We start from the raw sequence: 20,040 nt of genomic DNA on the forward strand, positions 1-20,040 counted from the left end.
AATGTTGCCGATTTGCAGGATCCACCGATGTCGAAACGAAATAGAAAGCAGGCTCTCTAGGCATTAAGTAATTTCTGCTAATTTCCAGAAAAATCATGAAAATCGACTCTGCATATCCCTAGAACGAACCGTGACAAAAATTGTGAATTTGCTCCGTTTAAATGGAAAAATTTGTAATCTTACTGCATGATAGTATAAAAATTGGGTCATATTTCAACATACCAATGATAAGAGTTGGATCGCATTAAGCAAAAAGGAATCAGCGCGACTATGAAATCAAATTTCTACAATTTTTATTAAACTACTTTACACATTCGTGATATGTCATTCAAAGAACGTAAAAATTGTCAGGCAATTTTAAAACCACCTATTGTGACACACATACACACACACACAAAAAACACCCTCACACACAAGAGAGAAGTTATCCCGTGGCCAATGTACTCTTCCTTCCGTCCCAAAAGTGTTGAAGTATTCTGAGGGTTGATTATTAGAACTGACGGAAAAATCGATAAATAAAGTTGATAATGGGAAAATGAAACGATTCTATCGGTTGAAACGGGTGGGTGTTATGAATTAAAGACAGAAAATAATCGACTAACTACAAGGTCTTTCATGGGTCGTCTATAGTTAATTCTATGTCATCGATGCCGATATTTAGTTCTGTCCATAGTACTTTGTCCATTGCAACCACACATTATACTGCCAGCAGAATCGTCCCATTTTTCCTTCGCCTTCTTTGTCTATCGCTTTGTCTATAAAATCAATAATCAGTCTGTAGTCGTACTGAAAAAAAACCTCGTATGAACATTATGAAGTTACCAAATTCCTATTGATAAAGTACGCACGAATTTTCTGGGGAACTCATGAATAATTTTCTTCCAATTTGTTTTTTTTACAAAAATTAGCAATAATATCTGAAATAGTCGAGGAAATATATCCATGACTTTCCTAAGTAATCAATTCGTTTTCCGGGAAAATTTCGCTACGTCCAGTTGTTTAATCGAAGCTTTTCCTGAACACAACACACACTTTCTTGAATATTTACATTCTTAAATGAATTTATCCATTAATCCACTCATAGCTCCAGAGGTTCACAGCCTCAATTATTTTTTAAGTACAAGGCAATAATAAAGCAAAATTTAAGGATTTTGTAAAGCTGCGCTGATTAAAAAACATTCCTCAACTAGGATTGATGTAACACACAAATAACAAAAAATTAAATTAATAAGGTATAAAATATCACAATTTGCTTATGTTTGTTCTCATAACTATTAAATTAGAATAATACAAGTCATAATACTTTCTTTGGAAGGAACTTGTGTCTCGAGAAATTTTGCATAATTGTATTATAAAAACCGTGTATCCTAAGATAGATACATGAATACCCACTTGAAAGTTCTTGAAAGACTATTTTGTTTCCAATGATCACATTCGATTCAGAGGGTTTCATCATAAACATTGGACAAAATTATTTTATAGTTTATTTGAATCAAGTTCAAATAATTTACCCCTTTCGTCCTCTAGAAAAATCGGAATTTTCCATCAAAATCGAGCTTTTCCAGAGGGAAGTTAATTTTCCAGAAAATCTGCGCTCGATTGAGAAAAAGTAAGGCCGCATTCGGATTCAGCTGCCAAAATTACACGGAGAACTGTGTATTGCATGCCTAAGAAGGTCTCCTCTCCGTTCCCAATATCGCGGTTTTTCCGAAAACAAGTTTGTGAAAGCTCATCCGATTGTTTTGCGTCGGGAAGGAAGGTGAATTTTTTTTCTCAGGTTTATTTCTTGGAGTTTCTTGGTTTCCCTTGGAGTTATTCTCACTCAGTTTCTGCCGCCGAAGCCGAAAATGACCCTCGTTTTTCCAAAATCTACCTTTTTGAAAAATTGCTTATCTGCTAGATTTGGGTACGAATTGTGAAAATATCCAACTATAATGCAACTTAACCTCCTCTTTCGGCATAGAAAAGAACAAAACGGCTGCAACTTACTCCGTAGGACACAATAAATAGTTTACCGTCGAATTTTTAAAATATTTTTCGACTCAACTTGATAAGTATCGCTCTTTTGAAAATTTACTCCGGTGGAATAATGTTCCTTTCCCCATGAACGATCAAATGTCCTCTTGATATTTTCTGACCCAATAGATTGAATTCTAACATAGTTATTGTTGAGTCAAGAGCATTATCACTTTTATCATTGAGATCAATCAACTGATTGTGATAGGAAGCCCCTAGAACTTTTTCAGTATAAAAACTCATCTTTGTATTCTTGCATTGTTACTCCGTAGTGTTGTGTAATAAAAAGAGTTTGTTGTCGTACGGAATAAAAGTGTCTGAATTTCAAGTGTCTTAACAGTTCTGTTTTTAAAAAAAATAAGTTTTCTGGTGGGCCTCTTTGCGAGTTTCTCGCCGAAACTTCAAAATTCGCTTTTTCGACAGAAATTGACCCCTCGGAACAGTGACCTACGCGGAGTGAGGCCCCTTCCAGTGAGCAATGGCAAATACCATCCTCCAAGATCATTACCTAAAATCTATACTTTTCGGAATGCGTCAGCCACATGTAAACGGGCTATCGAGTAACTTCTTGTACAGATCAAACATACCCTGCGTCCCAGACGCCCCAACACTGATGTAATGTTTCATCTCACACGCGCCCACTTTTTTATCCCAATTATAAAACTCCGGAGAATGCACATGCGTCACGTTGATGACCTGAGCGACCAGCCCCGTTATAAAAACATCCTCCAACGGCATGAACTTCGCTCGCAAAGCCTCGACGTAAGATTCGCGCACGATATCACTCGTGAAAAGATACGCTGGCCCCGTCACGAAATCAGGGTAATGCGAGGGGGCGAACTGTTCTGGCGAGACGTAGTACTTGCTCTTAAAATCCCTAAGAGCCCCCCAACTCTTCGCCAGCTTCCCGAAAAACGTCCGTTTGGAATCTTGATGAGACGCGACAAAACCCAGCAACTTCGGCACGTTAATAAACATGTCATCGTCGGTTTTCAAGATGTACTTCACTTTGGGGCAGTAGTGGTCTATCCACTCCATAATGGAGGTGGTTTTGAGAGTGAGGTTACGGTAGGTGTCGATGAATCTTCCTGCAATAATGTCGCCGAAGACAGAAGACTCTTCCTCGATTTTTGAGGTTAGGTCCGATGTGGTTCGGCCCAGGAAGAAACTCAATTGGATGTCCTTTCGTCGGGCAAAGCCGGCCCAGGTCTGTCTGATCGCCATTCGCTTGTCCATGTGACTCGGTGCTGATAGGATTAAAATTAAAAGTTTCAAGGATGTACCCAAGTCAGGGCATAGTGCGATATTCGGGATGTCGAAACCGAATTCGTAGAGGTTTCTTGTCGCTCCGATGTCTGCTGAATTTGCTTGTCCTTGAAGTTTTTCAATCTGGGGACAAAAATAAGCATAAGGAATCACTGCTACATATCCTAGTATCAAAATTTCAAGTGAAATACGGCATGAAAGCGTCAAAAAAAATTCAATCCCTATGTAAGAAATCAACGTTTCCTGAGTTCGCAAAATCAAAATTCCCGTTTGCCAAACAACATAAGTCTACATCAGATGAATCATCAAACTTATCTCAATGTTCTGTGCATTACAGTTATACCCTCAAGGTTTTTAAGAGCAGGAAGGAATTTTTTATAAAATTCGACGTAACCTTTTTATCGTCCAATGATATAATTGGTTCCAATGACCGATTTAAGCTGCGTTGATATTGTTTTTTCTTTCTTTTTTACATAGTGTGAAGTTTGGATTTATGGATTTAAGTTTAACTGTATGAACCCTGATTCTACTTTCGTCATTTGATTTGAACTTGTTTTAAACAAATTAAACGTGTGCGTGCTATTTAATTTTAGAAAATCAGTAGCACCATCTTGCGATTTTCGAAATTTAGCCTCAAAAATATGTTAAACTTGCAGTTACTAAGTTTAAAAAATAGCTTATGTAGTCCAGGCTGATTGAGTCGTTCATGATTCCAAGCTCATTCAGGCCAGGAGTAATTCTCCAAACCATGAAAAAACCATTCCAAAAAGTCTGTCAACTTGGCTAATAGGTTCTTTTATTGTAATGAAAGAACACTTTTAAGATAGCACTTCGATTTTCTTATTGTACCAGGTTAAAAAGTACAAAAAATCCAAAAAGTATACTTCGAATACAAGTAACATAAATTATGATACCTGAGACGGGGTCTTGATTTTGACGTCTTCAAAAAGCGAAAATTTAGAAGATTGATTTACGTTGCTGCGATTATCTAGGACAAAAAAGCACAGATTAGGGACTTAATTCTGGTCACAATGTTCCTAATGAAGGATTACTTTTCATAAATAAAAGAAGGTAAAAACTGAAGTTTTTCAGTGGTTTTGCAACTTTTCCTTGGGGGGGGGGGGGGTGGATGAGAGGACCAAGATAAGAATTTCAATAAGAAAAATATCTCTCTCCAGAGTAGATTCCTAAATTGACGTCTTATGAATCAGTTTCTTTGCGCCTGTCATAATGAAGAGATAAAATTTTACAAAGCACTTAAATAAACACCTTACCTGCATAGGTACCTTATTACCACTCGACCTCTAACTTTGTATCATTCTACCGAGTGAAAAGTTTAAAGAGACTTAAAAATAGATCTTCAACGATAATCGATAATGATTGATGTAACCTTTGATAGAGTTAGACCGTAGTCCATTCTGATCGCTAATCTAATCAATGTAGAAAATACATTAATAAACTGTGCTAAAAAAGTTGGCATAGAAAACACGATGGACTCTCAGCTCCAATTTTTTAATTCAGAATAAAATTCTTGCCGAAAGCTCTCGTAATCATTTTAGAACTCAAAGGACATAAAAATAAACACGATCGTCTATAGACCTCTGAGAGTCCACTCTTAAAACTGACAACGTTCGGTATAAAATTATAATACATTGAATTTTGAAGCACATGAACGTTTACCGTGCAATCGTTGAATATCATACAGGACAGCATTCTGCTCCCTTGGGACGGGGATTTTGTGGAGTGGGATCATTAAAGATTTTTAAGATTATTGAATTAAAATACATTAAGTTTTGAAGCACGTGGGAGTTTACTATGCAATGGTTGAATATCATACAGAACACCGTTCTGCTTCCTTGGGACAGGGATTTTGTGGAGCGAGATTATTAAGGATTCTTAAGATTATTGAATTAAAATACATTAAGGTTTGAAGCACATGGACGTTTACCGCGCAAGTGTTGAATATCATGCAGAACAGCATTCTGCTCCCTTGGGACAGGAATCTTGTGGAGCGAGCACTGGAAAAAAATACCGCTTGGATCTAGAGTCCAGACTCTTAAAAACATCGGCAAGAAAAAATACTCTTAATTCAATCGGATTTTTGCTTAAATCGAGAACCAAGTCTCTTGATTTAAGTTGATTTACTTTTGATTCAATGAATCGAGAGTATATTTTCTTGTCAATGTTTTTAAGAGTTTGGATTCTGGATCCAAGCGACTTTTTTCCAGTGAGATTACTAAATATTTTTAATATATTGAATCATGACACATTAAGTTTTGAAGCACATGGACGTTTACCGTGCAATCGTTGAATATCATACAGGACGCCATTCTGCTCCCTCGGGACGGGGATTTTGTGGAGCGAGAAGAGGACCACCAGAAAAATAACGAAACTCACACCAAGCGAATAAAAAACGCGAGGTTTTTTCGATACCATTCTCCGGCGCACAAGACACTGAAACTGGACTGAAAAGTGCTTAAGAGCTTCCTAACCTCCGAGTCGCCGTCTATATTCGGGGCACGCACACTCTCTTTTTCTCGTTTCAATGAGACAACCACATATGCAAGTTATCTATAGATTAGAATGATTCAACACGGTGTGCAAACAATCAAGATACACCGGGGATCTAGAGAGCCATAGACAAGAAGTAAGCCGTCTTCACACAATCAAGGGCTCAGTTATTTCTTTCCAGCCCACTTATGGCCAACGCTCTGCGGTCATTGATTATCCTCTTTGAACCTTTCGATTTGATCATCTGAAGAAGCCCTCACAAAGCCGATTTTACACTTGAAAACGAGTGCTGAAACTGAAGTTTCCTCAGCTCTCTCACTGGCGAGAAATGTGGTTCGTGCCATCAAAGACTTATTTTTATACCTTACTGAAAATGGCTCGAGGAAAAACGTATGCTTATCTGGTTGACCGTGAAACAGATATTTAAGACCCACTCCAAAAAATGTTGCGTGCTGCTGAGCCGCGGAACAGCTTTGTTCCACCGTGTAAGCATTGTGATGCTTCCAAACTTTCACCGAATACAGGGTGTCCTAGGGTTAGTGCACCAGTCTTCAGGGATCGATTTTTTGGATCAAAATATCGTAAGACTCTCTTGTTCTATAAAATTTTTTCTGAAAATGATTTTTTTTACGCTACGGCCCATCAAATTCAACGATAATAGATAGCTCGCCGGGTCTGTGAAGTTCGTAGACTGAAATACAGAACTAAACATCGCACTAAATAATCCTAAAAAATTCAGCCCCCTTATCGTCGGAACGACCTCAAATTGGTCAGACATAATCCTCGTGATTTGCTCAGAATTGCCTGGAAAAATGGACGTATTTCTATCAAACGGAACTATGTGCATTATTATGTGAGCCCTCTTATGCACATATGCTAATGGGTCTCAGGGCTTATGTCTTAATGCACATAGTTCCGTTTGACAGAAATACGTCCAAATAGTAATTTCCTCCCTCCCCCCACCATTCTTGAAAAGAATTTGCCCGGGAGAAAAAAAACATAAGAAAATAGGATCTCTATAGCGAACTTCTCATTTATATCCCTCTGTAAGCTTTAACGCACTATAACAATCCTGTGAACCTATTAATGACAGATAACACCCCTTTAAAGTTAGCCTCCTGATTGTAGATATTCTGCCGTGCTCAGCAAAAAGTCGTAAATCCATCAAGATTTTCTCGCGTTTTTTGGAACTTAAAACTTTATAAAATAAAAACTGTTTTACCTATGTACCTCAAATTTTCATGTTAAATTCTTGATAGTATTTGAAACAATCTCTGTAAAAACATTGTTTCAAAGTACACAAGTTTTTCTGCTATGATAATACGTTGTTTCCAAAAAATGTAAAATGGCGAATACGGAGTTTTTGCGTTGCACGGCAGTGTTGTCAACCTGAGGTTCGCCTTCAATCTCGTCGTATAGGCAACAAATATACCGGGAAGCGCGAATAGTTATCTCTTCGAAAAACGCACATATTTCGCATTGTTAAAATTTTGTGTCGGTGGTTTCTACTGCGTTTTTATTTTTGTGTCAGCTAGATTGATCTGAAAGGTAAGGTTAGGCGATGGAGTCATCGGCCCTTAACTCTGTCGACCCGTGGAGACACTTTCAAGTCGGTAACGACAAGGTTCGTCCATTAAATTCATGTAAAACAATCGATATCGAGCGAACCTGGCTGCCTTACCTGTATCCGATTATTTACAATGGTTTTAAATGAAAGATAAACGGTGTTGCCATATTTGTGAAAATCATCACAGAGCTCAGCGCATCGTGCGTGTTGGAAACTTCGTATGTGTTATTCGTTCCCTTAGATGAGTGTTATTTCCAAAATAAATGAGTGTTTTTTTTCCAACATAAATGATTTTTTTTTTTTAATACAACATATATTTCATTAGTTTCTTTCAAGGTGGAATGGGCCGGGACAGCTGCCTCTCCCTAAATTGGAAGAGGTGCATTTGTATAAAGGTGCAATTAAGCAGCTAAAGCTAGTGTCTAATGGATCTTAAAATTATAATTCCTATTCTAATTTTGTTGATAATCGATCTTTACACAGTCGGGGCCGGATTCACCAACTTACCGCCCATGGGGCGCCTGCATTTTGCCGCCCCCTTATCATTCGTTTTGTAACATCAATAAAAACCGTTAAGTGAACGTGCCGAAGGAAGAAAGGTGCATTAGACGCGTTCATTCTTGTTGGACACATTATTTGCGAAAACCCTGTCAAGACTACTAGCAAAAGTTCACAAAACTTTGCGCAAAAGTCAAGTTCCGTATACCTTTCTCTGTGTGGACGAGGCCTTCCATTTGAAGAAATTAACGAAAAAATTATGAAAGAACAAACATAAATGTGATTTAATAATTTTCACTTCCGCCGCTGCGCCGCGCTGACCGCAATGGGTTTGGCGCAATTCGTAAAGTATTCCTACAGTCTTGTAGGCGCTTTGCGTTTCACGGCGACCGCTGTTGACCGCACTGTGTTTGACGCAATGCGTGCAGTATTCATGCAGTTTTGTAGGCGCTATGCGTTTCACGCTGACCGCACTGTGTTTGACGCATAATGCGTGAAGTATTCATGCAGTCTTGGAGGCGCTGATATGTGTTACATGCCGACCGCCGCGCCGAGGGTTTCTTCTGTTCATCTGAAGTTCTCGTCATCATTGCTCTCTGCGCTGCGCCGTTCTAGGCCAAATTGCGTGTTTGGTTTCTCTCTTAACTCGACTAATTGAAGGTGCTGTCTCTTGTATCACCGAAAGATGACAAAATTAGAAATTACTATACTCTCAGGAATTGAGAGATTTTGTCACCTTTTCTCGTTTGTAATTTTTCTCTGAATCCGATTTTTTTTTACACGTATGTTTAAAAAAATTGCAAAATTTGCCGCCCCCTAAATTTGCCGCCATGGGTTGCGGCCCATGTGGCAATCCCCTAGATCCGGCCCTGTACAGTGTACACAGTTTTTTTTTTTTTTTTTTTTTTTTTTTTTTTTTCCTCAAAATTTTGATTACTTGATATGTTAATCAAGTTCTGGTGTGCGGTTGTTACCCTCGGCACCATTCTCTTGGATATTACATCGGTAGGTTTGAGTATGCGCCGAAGACAACACACTCACGTTCAAAATGTTTTTATTTCTAATTCATATATTTCTTACAAATCGATGTATACAGAGTTCCATTTTTCTTTACTTTCGAAACATTCTTTATTTATAATATTTGCAGATGTAATCTTAGTTTCTAATGTCTTTTGTAACTCCCCTCTATCCTCTGATGTAGAATCGAAGTCCACGCATAATTTTTAGTATTTAATAAATTGATATGAAGCTCATTTTTTCACACTGAATGTTATTAAAAAAAGATTTAAATCGCCATTTTTTTTTTTTTTTTTTTTTTTAACAGAAGTATTTGATTAATATATTTACGGGGTGGAACTACAATTGGACAGAATTGTAGCCGGAGGCCTATGTTTACAGACCAAATTTTCAAAGCCTACTATTATATTTACATGTTAGTTCCCCCTTTTGAATTCCCCTTCAATACTATTATATTTTTTGTAGATTATATATATGTATTGTATGATTTTATGATGATGTATGATTTTGTAGATTATATATATATTTTTTGAGATATTATTTGGACTTAAAGCGTCGTTTTTCGTCGATAAATATTTTTTTAGTTAAATACGTCCGGATTTAACTCCAAGCTATTTTTTTTAGTTAAAAAAGCGTCGTTTTGATATAGTTAATTTAAAGTTAAAAGCACGACAGCAAAACAACGTTTCTTTAACTCAAAAAACTTACTTAAAGTTAAATTTGCACGGATCCAATTAACAAAAAAAAAAAGGAAAAAAATCGTCGATAAGAAACGACGTTTTAGGTCAAAATAATAAAACAATATCTTAAGAAAGTTTTTTTCAGTGTATACCGTATCATCCACTTACCCATGGACTGTCGAGGAGTATTTTGTACAGATCAAAGAGAGCCTGCGTTCTACTCCTCATGATACCGACGTAATATTTCAGCCGACATGCATCTATTAATGTTTTGTCCAATGCATCTATTAATTGTAAGTTTAATTCGCACGGATCCAAAAAAAAAAAAACTTGTCGACAGGAAACGACGTTTTAAGTCCAAATAATATCTCAAGAAAGTTTTTTTTTGGCGCGTATACGTAGTATACCGCCTTTGCGATCGTTTCGAACCCTGCTCGATACAATAACCGAGTCCCTAGTTCCTTACCGAAAAGTGACTACCGCGAACTTCTGAGATTTTCCAAAGCGTGTAAAAAGTTTATTAATCCGTCAATAATTATGATTAAAAGTTGTTTCTCGTTCTGGGGCTCGCTAGTTTATGTGCAGTGAATACCAAGAGTCTACGTTACTTGGTTTTTTTTAAAAAAAGCCTTAGAGTAGGGCGCGCTGATTTAAAATATGCATATATAAGCGGAAGCAAGCGAACTGATTCGAGGATGGCTGACCAGTTCGGCACTCCTAGAATGAGAATTTTCACTCACTCCGTTTCGTTCACAACGTTGCTTTGACAGATCTCCACACCACTGTTATCCTTTTCAAAAGTTGGTACTCCTTGCTCTGATAGCCGGGGCCACTAGGATAGTGGTAAGTGCAATCTGTGATGAGCCTCGAGACTCATTAGACCATTTGCTAAACGTGGCTCATACAGGAGTCCACTCAGCCCTCTCGTCCCCACGCTCCTGATCACTGCGTCGGCGTCACGAAGAACAATGGGCCGCTTGGGTCCCAACGCGGCCGATACCCGTACCCCAATTACTCACGCTTCATTAACCATTTCACCGTCACGCTAGGATTCATCCAATTTTCAAAAAAAATTGTTTCGCGTGTATTTAGCAATTTTTTCCTTACTCTCCGTTAAAACACAAATAAAAAGAGACCTCATTCATAAAAATCGGCCGAATAGAAGAGAAGTTACGTTACAGTAATCGAAATCCGAAGAAATCAACAAAACCTCGACTTCTCGATACGAAAAATAAAATGAAGGGGAAAAAAAGGAAGTATAAATTACAATGAAATATAATTGACCTCAGAATTTGACAAGCAATTCAATTATATACCTAACGCTGAAAAAACTGGGAGAAATTACAAAAAATTCGCCTCTTGCAAGGGGCTTCTTTGTAAGAATTTTGACCTGAAGACAACGGTCGAATAACAGCAGTACTCCATACAATACACGGTGTGCCTGGACGAGTTAAACATTTTTATACGTCCAAATCGAAAAATCTTTATATTTTTAACTACAATGTCTCTTCAATCGTTTAAGCCAAAAAAAAAAAAAAAAAATTCCGTCGAGATTCTGGAACGCAAAGGCGCTTTAAAAAGTATTCTGGGGCTATAATAGCTAAATCACCGGTAGTAAATTCCGTTATGTTATTAAAAAGAAATTGACTCCATAGTAGTTTAATTCCTTAGTTTCTTGGATACGATTATTTTAAGCACTTAAACATTTATACCACCAATTTTAGCCATGGGGTGATTTCCTGAGAGCCGATAATATCACGAATTTCTCATAGAACCCTTCAACAGTGGCTTGCTTTTTTGGCAGCCGATTCGGCCATCAAACCGGAGTTTAAATGGAAGCTGATAATAACCCAAAGCTCTGAGAAAAATTTTGAGATGAGTATAAGAACGGTTTGTTGTAAGTAACGAGGAGAGGCGGGCGAATCTAAATTTTTACAGTTTTTCTGTTGAATTAATGTTGCCGCGGGCTTCTGACTGTGTCCACACATAGTTTCTGTTCAGCATATCGATACATAAGTATTTACACACGTAGAATCTAATTTTCACGTCGGGGAGTCGACATATTTTGATTTTTTCGATTTTATAGGGAAAATTGATGGTTTTTCGGGATTGAAATTATTATTGTTTCATGAAAAATAAATGCACCCAAAATGACTATAGCGTATTGATCTTTACACATTTGCACTCACGAAATTGGTTGGTAAATTCAACGAGTGGGTGCATCGACCTGCTATATCAAGTTTCTGCAATTTTTTACGGCAAATCGGTAGATTTTCGGGATGTAGATTGCTTACTTTCAATTCATGAATGAATAAAGCAACGACATGGTTGAATTTCTTCGCATGGAAAGACGTTTAAAATAACAAAATCAAGACGTATTTAATGCAATTGCATTTATATCGAGTCAATTTCTTTTCAATAATATAACGGGATTTTTACTACCGGTGATTTGGGTATTTTAGCCCCAAAATACCTTTAAATCGACTTTATCTTCTAGGAGTTCGACAGAATTTTTCCTTTCTTCGCTTAAATTATTCCGTAGCACTTTTCTTCAAGAATCTGATAAGATTTTGCTTGAGGCAGATCAAAAAACTTAAATTCGATCGAATAGCTTTCTACTTTCACAATACACGGTCTCGTCAAGGTGCGTCTTTGACCTCGCAGTCTTGTTGTGCTGTTTGCCTATTTTGAAATCTCTGTAAATGAAAACTAAAGGGGTTGATGTGTGCGAGTTAATGACGCGCCTTATCAACACATTGTGTTGGAGTTCACTGCTTGTTTTTTCAGTGTACACCGTATCATCCACATACCCAAGGACTATCGAGGAGTTTTTTATACAGATCAAAGAGAGCCTGCGTTCTATTCGTCATGATACCGACGTGATATTTCAGCCTACACGCATCTATTAATGTTAAATTCGAATTATAAAACTCCGGAATGTTAACGCGCGTCACATTGACCCGTGGAGCAACAATCCCTGACATGAAAACATCCTCCAAAGGTAAATACTTCGTTCTTAACGCCTGTTTGTACAAATCACGAACAACATCACTCGTGAACAAGTACGCCGGCCCCCTGATGAACTTCGGTAAGATCGAAGGGGCGTACTGCTCCGGCGAGATATAGTACTTGCTTTTCTTGTTGCGAAAAGCCCAGGCACCAACCGCCAACTTCCCGATGATCTCTCGCCTGTGATTCGGCGACGATTCGACCAATCGCAGCAACACCGGTACGTTGATGAACATGTCATCGTCGGTCTTCAAGACGTATTTCACCCGCGGGCAATAGTGGTCCACCCACTCCATGATCGAGGTAGTTTTAAGAGAAAGGTGCCGGTAGGTGTCGAGAAACCTGGCTTTGATAATGTCGCCGTAGAGTTGTGACTCCTTCTCGAGCGCGGAGGTCAGGTTAGGCGAATTCGTTCGGCCCAAGACGAAACCCATTCGGAGATCTCTCCGATGCGTGAAGCTGCCCCAAGTTAGCCTGATCGCCATTCGCTTGTCTGTGTTGTTCGGCGCGGAGATGATTAAAATTAAGATTTTTAAAGAAACGCCTAAGTCAGGACAGAGCCCGATGTTCGGCGTGTCGTAGCCGGGCTCGTATAGTTGATTCGTCAGTTCTATATTCGAGGATCGATTGCCAGGCTGTAGAGTCGTCGGCGGTGGTGAAGGTTTTTGTGCCTGAAAAGAAGAGAAAAATCATGAAATACTTACGTAAAAGTCTCTCTCTGGCGCTCTGCGACGCCCAACCGCCGCAAAACTCGGTCCTTCCATAACCCATCAGGGAGTTGGCACTCCCTCATCTCTTCCAGACCCTCCTGTCTTCACCCTCTCACCGGGCGCCCACTTCGTCTCCTCTCAGGGGGAACCCAATCAAGTAACTTCGTCACTAAATTGGACAGCTTTTTACAGAAAGGAACCAAGCCGCATCAGTTGTTGCCAAATTTAACTGGGCAATTTAATTTTTTATGAGAGAACGTCTGTGTGGATTCTTTTGAGAATTTTGAGGAATTTGCTTCGTAATATGGAGAAAATCCACTGAAATTTGCACGAAAATCCGCACAACCGTTCTCATGTAAAAACTTAAATTGCCCTCTTAAACTTGGCAATAGCTGATGTGGCTTAGTTCTTCTCTGTTTAACGCGTCCAATTATGAAATAAGTATTGCAGGAAGTCTGCAACGTCGCAAACCGAACAATGTGGTTTGATAGTTTCACTATCGATATGTCGTTGCATTATCACTGCTGAACAGCTCTCAAAGTTATCGGAAAAATGCAGGGTGCTTTAATTATTGAGAAATTTTCTTCATAACGCAAAAGAGCGTGGCTAAATTAAAGGGAATACCTGAGATGAATTGACTGATTTTGCTGGGGTCGCCTCTGTAGAATTAAAAGTGCTCCGGTTACTGCTGATGACGTCAGCAGCTTTTTCAACGGTGACGGTTCCTTCTAATTCGGCTTGGTTCGGCCAATAGGCTAGGCTGCTAATATTTTCTACAACATCAGAAAGTCTGAATTCTAAGACTAAATTCTTCGACACAAAAAATAAGTACAAAATAATCAAGCTTCGTAGTTTTTGCTCCGTCTCTCTCCATGAACCTAATTGCCAAATTGCTTACTTGTGTCAAAATGCATCGAAATAAAAAAGGTTCTGAACAGAAGCATGAAAGCTATATTATCTTCTGAACTCTTCACGAAAAATGGAGGTGTTGCATGCGTGAGGAATTTGCGATTTGACTGTTGATTCTTACGTAAAGTTCGCGAGAAACACGATGGTGCCACTGGTCTTCTCTGAAATCAACTCCCAAGCTCAAAAAAAGCTCTCAAGTTGAGGCCAAAATGGAGGGAATATCCCACACTACCCTGAGAGTCCACGTCTACATCAAGACAAACTCTTCATGCAAAGATAGGGAGCAAATACATTGACAAGGCTGCCACCTTATTTGGGGACTCTAAAACTGAAATCACGGCAACCCTGTCAATGTATTTGCTCCCTATCTTTGCATGGAGAGTTTGTTTTGATGTAGAGGTGGACTCTCAGGATAGCGTGGGATATCCCCTCCATTTTGGCCTCAACTTGAGAGCTTTTGTTGAGCTTTGGAGTCAATTTCAGAGAAAGCCAGTAGCACTACCGTGTTTCTCGCTAAGTTTTACATAAGAATCATCAGTCAAATCGCAAATTCCTCACCCACGTAACATCTCCATTAAGGGTCAGAAAATTCACTCGGTGCATGAGTTTGAAATTTTGTGGATTCTTTAAGCGAAAATCTTAGAAAGGTAAACAATTTTATGATAAGCCTTCCTTTCCTTGTGGTGTCTGGAAAAAGGATCTGAAGAAACTAGAGAATTACGGTATTTATCAAGAAGTGAAAAGTATCCAGTATCCAGCAAATCAAGGAGTTTGTTAGGGAATGGGTGTCAAAATTGGGCTTTTAATTTCTCTCCGCTGCAAGAGCAAATCAATAGCTTTTAAACCCTGGTAAAAATTGGCAGTAGAATCTGTGTTCCAAAATACCATAGACCTAAAGCCGTCTGTTAGATTTTCAATAGCTTCTACAGCCGGCTGCACAGTTTCATATAGCCTTTTACAGCCGATGGCGACTAAGCAACAGCCTGGCGATAAAGTGTATGCTAAACGTCACTATTTACGGATGCTAGGACTTAGTGAGTTTTTGGACTACCGCTCTATTTTTGGGCCGTAGTATCTTGATTTATTTTGCGCGGAAAGTTCCGTACTTTTGACTGACGCCTGCCATTCCTAATATGTTGGATCGCCTTCACTTTCGTATGATACTGTGCAATACCTCTGGTGTGATATAGTTGCTTCAACGCCGCGGCACGCTGCGGCGCGGCGGGCGGGCAGCCAGCGCGAAAAGCGCAATAGCGCCTACAAACCTAACAGGGATACTTCACGCATTGCGCAATGCGTGAAGTATCCCTGTTAGGTTTGTAGGCGCTAATGCGCGCTTATCGCTGGCAGCACGCCGCTCCGCTCTGTATTAGGCTCCAATATACAATCTCGCGGAGTTAACGTTTTTCAACTCATGATTTTGAAATGTTTGCATATCCTGTAAGGATTATTCTCATTTTAATTGATGAAAAAAATATGTATTAAAGGAAAATAGAATGTATGTTTTGTAAATATTATGGTGGTTCCGTATCAAACTTAATGATTTCCAAAGCACACGAATTTCTATACACAATTTCTTCTAGCCTTTTATAGCCGATGGCGATAAAGTGCAAAGCCCGGCGATAGGAACTATAGTCCGGCTGTATACTTTTTTATCGCTTCGTTTAGCCCGGCTATATGATTTGCTCCGCTTTCTACAGCCAGCTGTATGATTTTCTATTGCCCTCTTTAGCCGGCTATAAGAATTCCTATGGTATTTTGAAACGCAGCTCCTATCGCCAATTTTTACCAGGGAAGCGGTTGTTACTTGTTGAATTTTCCTCACAGAATCAGACAAAACATGAAAAATTTGATATTTTCCCCAAAATTTAGTGGAATATGTAATTTCTAAGAAATTTAAGTGGAACATGATGAGAAATCTTCAGATGTCATGAGAGAATTCATCCATGAAGATCAGGTATGGCACCTCATAGACGGAGATCACCTGAATATTGGTTTTGAGGTTATAAAACATCTGGTAGCTAGACTACACACGCGCTAATGAGATAGATATAAAAAAAGCAATTCTTGACCCTTAGAAACAAAATTTAACTAGAGAAGGACTGTTATCTGTAAAACTCAAGAGGAAAAGTTCCTTTCAGTTTTCACTTTTCATTTCAAAATTCTCTGTCTTAGATATTCCCACAAGGATCTGTGTAAGAACCCATAGCGCAATGAACTGCTGCGCTCTCACATGAGTTTGAATATTCACATATCGTCTGATATCGCGGTTCACGACTTCGCATAATCCGTGCAGTGGCATGGCGTAAATGATCGATTATCGGTCTTCCCCCATTTGAATCCGTGGTAAAGAATCGATTATTAAGGTGTTCGCTGCAAACACCCTGTTAATCGATTCTTTTCTATAGGTTTAAATGACAGATCAATCGATATATCGCAAAGCACGCCACGCCACTAAATCCGTGGCATCGTAATTGAGAAAAACTTACCATAAAATTGTCGAAAATTGTACCGGAGAGTGTCGAGACTTTTTGATGTGGAAGTAGTGGAGTTTCGGTGGAAACAGAAAACAATCAGAAGAGCTAGAAAGAAACTTGTTCCGAAAAAATAATAAGCCCGCGGAAATTTCGCTCTCATCCTCTGTCGAACGAAAACTTTAACCGCACTGTATTTATGTGAAAGTTGCATGGTCCTTAACTGCCCTCGAAACCATTTTTATCGGTTTTTTGTACAACTCCTATGGAGGCCTCACTGTGGATAGTAAGCTAGGTGGATGATCCGAATAAATGAACATGTGCGAAAATGTGTGTAAATAAACACACCAATAAAAGGAAGGTTACACGTAGCATTTAAAACTCTTTGGGACTCGTCACACTGGCACATTCAACACTTGGAACAAGATCAGTGAATCGTGTTTATAGTCACGCGACTAGTTATGCGGCTCAGATTATGTTACGCAATTGGTTGGAGAAAAGAGGAGGTTGGATCGGATTTTCCGCCCGAAAAATTGCTAGATTGTGTATATTGGATGCGTTCATTACTCCGTGAATGAGTGAGCATGGTTTAAGTTCCGAGAAAAAAAAAACAAAAATAAAATATAATATTGGCTTATCTAATATTTTAACTATCACACAATCTGCCTGACACTTCCCTAACGAACTGTTTCGTGGTTGTTGATATTTGCTCAGTTGTACAGGCTTCTATGTCGAACAAGAGAGTAGTGGGGCTGTGAGGGGGATAAGTCCGGGGGGAAAAAAGGGAAAATGATGTTAGAGTGGATGGACGGAGACGAAATCAACAAACCGCACCGTATTCATGAAGTTTCGGCTTCGACTGTTAAAACTGAAACCTCCGTGCAACACTGTAGAATGTTTCGTGCGTGAAAACCTTCGAGGATCAACTTTATTGCGTACACTGCCGCTTGAAGGAAAAACGCCGTATGAGCCATCAGGCGTTGTCAAATTTTCTTCGATAAAATATAAATTTCCTGGTAAACTTATGAATATTTTTCTTCCAATTTTTCAGGGGATATTCTTTGTATTTTGATCTAAAGTTCCTGAAAAGTTCAAGGAAAAATATTCATAACTTTCCTCATATATAAACATTTTATCAAAGGAAATTTGGCAACTCTCGAATTTCCATACGGCGTTCTTCCTTAGCACGGCAGTACAACAGGTTGGTGTGTTTGCGTCAATCACGCAAAAAACGGCAGACAAAGTCGCTTTTGCGTGCATTTATGATCGCAGGCTTTCCCTGTTTGCGAACTAAAAGTGGAGGTGCGATACCTTTACAGGACGGAAATATTCACAATGAATTTGCTCAGTTATTTTAGGCCTCATGAGCTCTTACGATTTAAAGAAGGCGAAGCACGCTGCAGATAATTTAAAAGATGGTAAAGTGATTGAAAAAAAATCGAGCTACAAGTCAAAAATAAATTAAACAAATGATATTTCAAACCACATAGAGATGAGAAATGATAAAAAACTTACAGGAAACCAAATCAACGTTTTGACTGCCAACAAACTGCGGTCTTCTTTAGCGCAATAAGTTTATTGGAAATATTTTACAAAAAAAAATATATACGTAAAAAAAGCTACAAAACTATTAACAAACTTAGTAAGACCGCAGTTTGTTGGCGGTCGAAATGTTTGTTTTGTCTCCTGTAAGTTTTTTATTATTTCTCATATCTGTGTAGTTTGAAATATTATTTTTTAAATTTATTTTTGGCTCGAGGCTCGATGTTTTTTTTCAATCATTTTACCATGTTCTATGCAGCTTAGCCAGCCGAATTTGGCATTAAAATGAATAATTCAGAAGTAGAGATAGCAAGTTTTTTAATTTGTATGTATCACCATGCTTTTCCTTCAAATCACACATGACAATTCGTCGCTCCTCTGGCGTCAGGGCGTAACTCAATTTCCGCGTGATTCCTTTTCCCTATTGAACTCAATGTTTTCCAAGGCTCATGTGAAAATAGAGATACGCCCTTACGCCTTACGTCAAATGGGCGACGAATCACTACAAAGTTGGTGACAGGCGCAACAGCGGGCTAATTATTGAAATTGATAGACATAGCGATAGACAAAGAAGACATAGGGAGGGATATGGAGCGATTCTACTGGTTGGAACGGATGGTTGTTATAGACTAAGAGGGAAAATGATAGACTGACTAATGTTCTCTCGTCGGTTGCCGTTAGTTAGTCTGTCACTTACCACCTTTGTCCATTGCAACCATTCCCTTTGACGAATAGGATCGCCTCATTTGCCTCAAGTCATCTCTGTCCAAAGCTTTGTCAATCAATGTCAATAATCAGCCCGCAGGTGATAAACATCAAAGGCTGGCAACAAAAAAATCATCCGAGTTTCTGAATCGTTACAAGGAGGATACATATTTTCCCGTTAATTAAGGTAAAAACTAGAGCAGATAGTCAAGAATGATGACAAGCATTCCTACAGCATTCCTGCAGTCTAGTAGGTGCTCATATCGACGGTTTAAGTCAGCAACCACATAACTCGGTTTGCGACGTCGCAGACTTCCTTCATACTTTCTTTTTTAAATTGAAAACTACTCAACGGCAATTATTTAAGACTGCCATGATTTTTCTTCTCTGTGCGGAGAAAATTCTGCAAAAACTTCAAGGAATAATTTTAATTTGTTCTCCTTTAAAAAAATAACATAGAGGCGGAGATTTTCAAACACAGCAAACGAGTTATGTGATTGTCGACTTACACCGTCGATATGCGTTTCACGCCAATGATTGACTGCACTGCGTTTGGCGCAATGCGCGAAGTATTCATGCAGTCTCGTAGGCGCAAATATGGGCCGTGCGCTGACCGCACCGTTTGGCACAATGCGTGAAGTATTCCGAAAGTCTTGCAGGCGCTAATATACGTTTAACGCCGGCCGCATCGTGTTTGGCGCAATCATTCGAACTCGCGTTTGATTAACTGCGGCATGGAATAATAGAGCTTAAAAGGCCCATGTTGTGTTTCGACGCCGTTTGAGCATTCCAACGTTGCCTCGTTTCTCCCGCATAAATATTTTTTCCGAGAAAAGTTAGGAAAGTTCTTTATACCCGCGCGCGACCACTATTCAATCTTTTCACTTCATTTATCATCAGAAGGTGAGACATCGATGACTAGTCAACAAACTAACCTAAACTAGTGTCAACTTAAAAATACATTTTTTCCCCACCGTTTCCTGTTTTGCCAAACGTTTACCTTAAATCAACTTAATTTTAAATTCGCGAATTTCTGTTGCAGGTGTCAAGATTTATATTCGCACACTCCGTTTGCCTTTTTCGCCTGATCCTCATATATTTTCTTAGACCTTTCGCACAATCCTGGATCACCAGGC

General features: G+C 39.0%; 2 protein-coding genes across 3 annotated transcripts; both read right to left on the bottom strand.

Annotated features, from left to right (window-relative positions):
- Positions 1-269: 269 nt before the first annotated feature.
- Positions 270-5,873, bottom strand: LOC109030299 (beta-1,3-galactosyltransferase 5). 2 transcript variants are annotated; one of them, XM_019041192.2, is made up of 3 exons: positions 5,580-5,873; positions 4,197-4,270; positions 270-3,405 (listed from the first exon to the last, which is right to left on the bottom strand). In XM_019041192.2, the coding sequence occupies exons 1-3, from the start codon at positions 5,716-5,718 to the stop codon at positions 2,551-2,553; spliced, it is 1,068 nt and encodes a 355-aa protein (XP_018896737.2). In that variant the 5' UTR covers positions 5,719-5,873; the 3' UTR covers positions 270-2,550. The 2 variants fall into 2 exon arrangements, with proteins under 2 accessions (XP_018896737.2, XP_072159271.1); XM_072303170.1 differs by lacking the exon at positions 5,580-5,873 and adding an exon at positions 4,963-5,544.
- A 5,639-nt stretch (positions 5,874-11,512) lies between these two features.
- Positions 11,513-17,827, bottom strand: LOC109038732 (beta-1,3-galactosyltransferase 5-like). Its single transcript, XM_019053905.2, has 3 exons — positions 16,673-17,827; positions 13,899-14,047; positions 11,513-13,235 (listed from the first exon to the last, which is right to left on the bottom strand). Exons 1-3 carry the CDS (start codon positions 16,869-16,871, stop codon positions 12,354-12,356), a joined length of 1,230 nt encoding a protein of 409 aa, XP_018909450.2. The 5' UTR covers positions 16,872-17,827; the 3' UTR covers positions 11,513-12,353.
- Between the last annotated feature and the right edge of the window lie 2,213 nt (positions 17,828-20,040).

This window comes from Bemisia tabaci, chromosome 8, assembly GCF_918797505.1.
Source record: "Bemisia tabaci chromosome 8, PGI_BMITA_v3".
Classification (NCBI taxonomy): Eukaryota; Metazoa; Arthropoda; class Insecta; order Hemiptera; family Aleyrodidae; genus Bemisia; species Bemisia tabaci.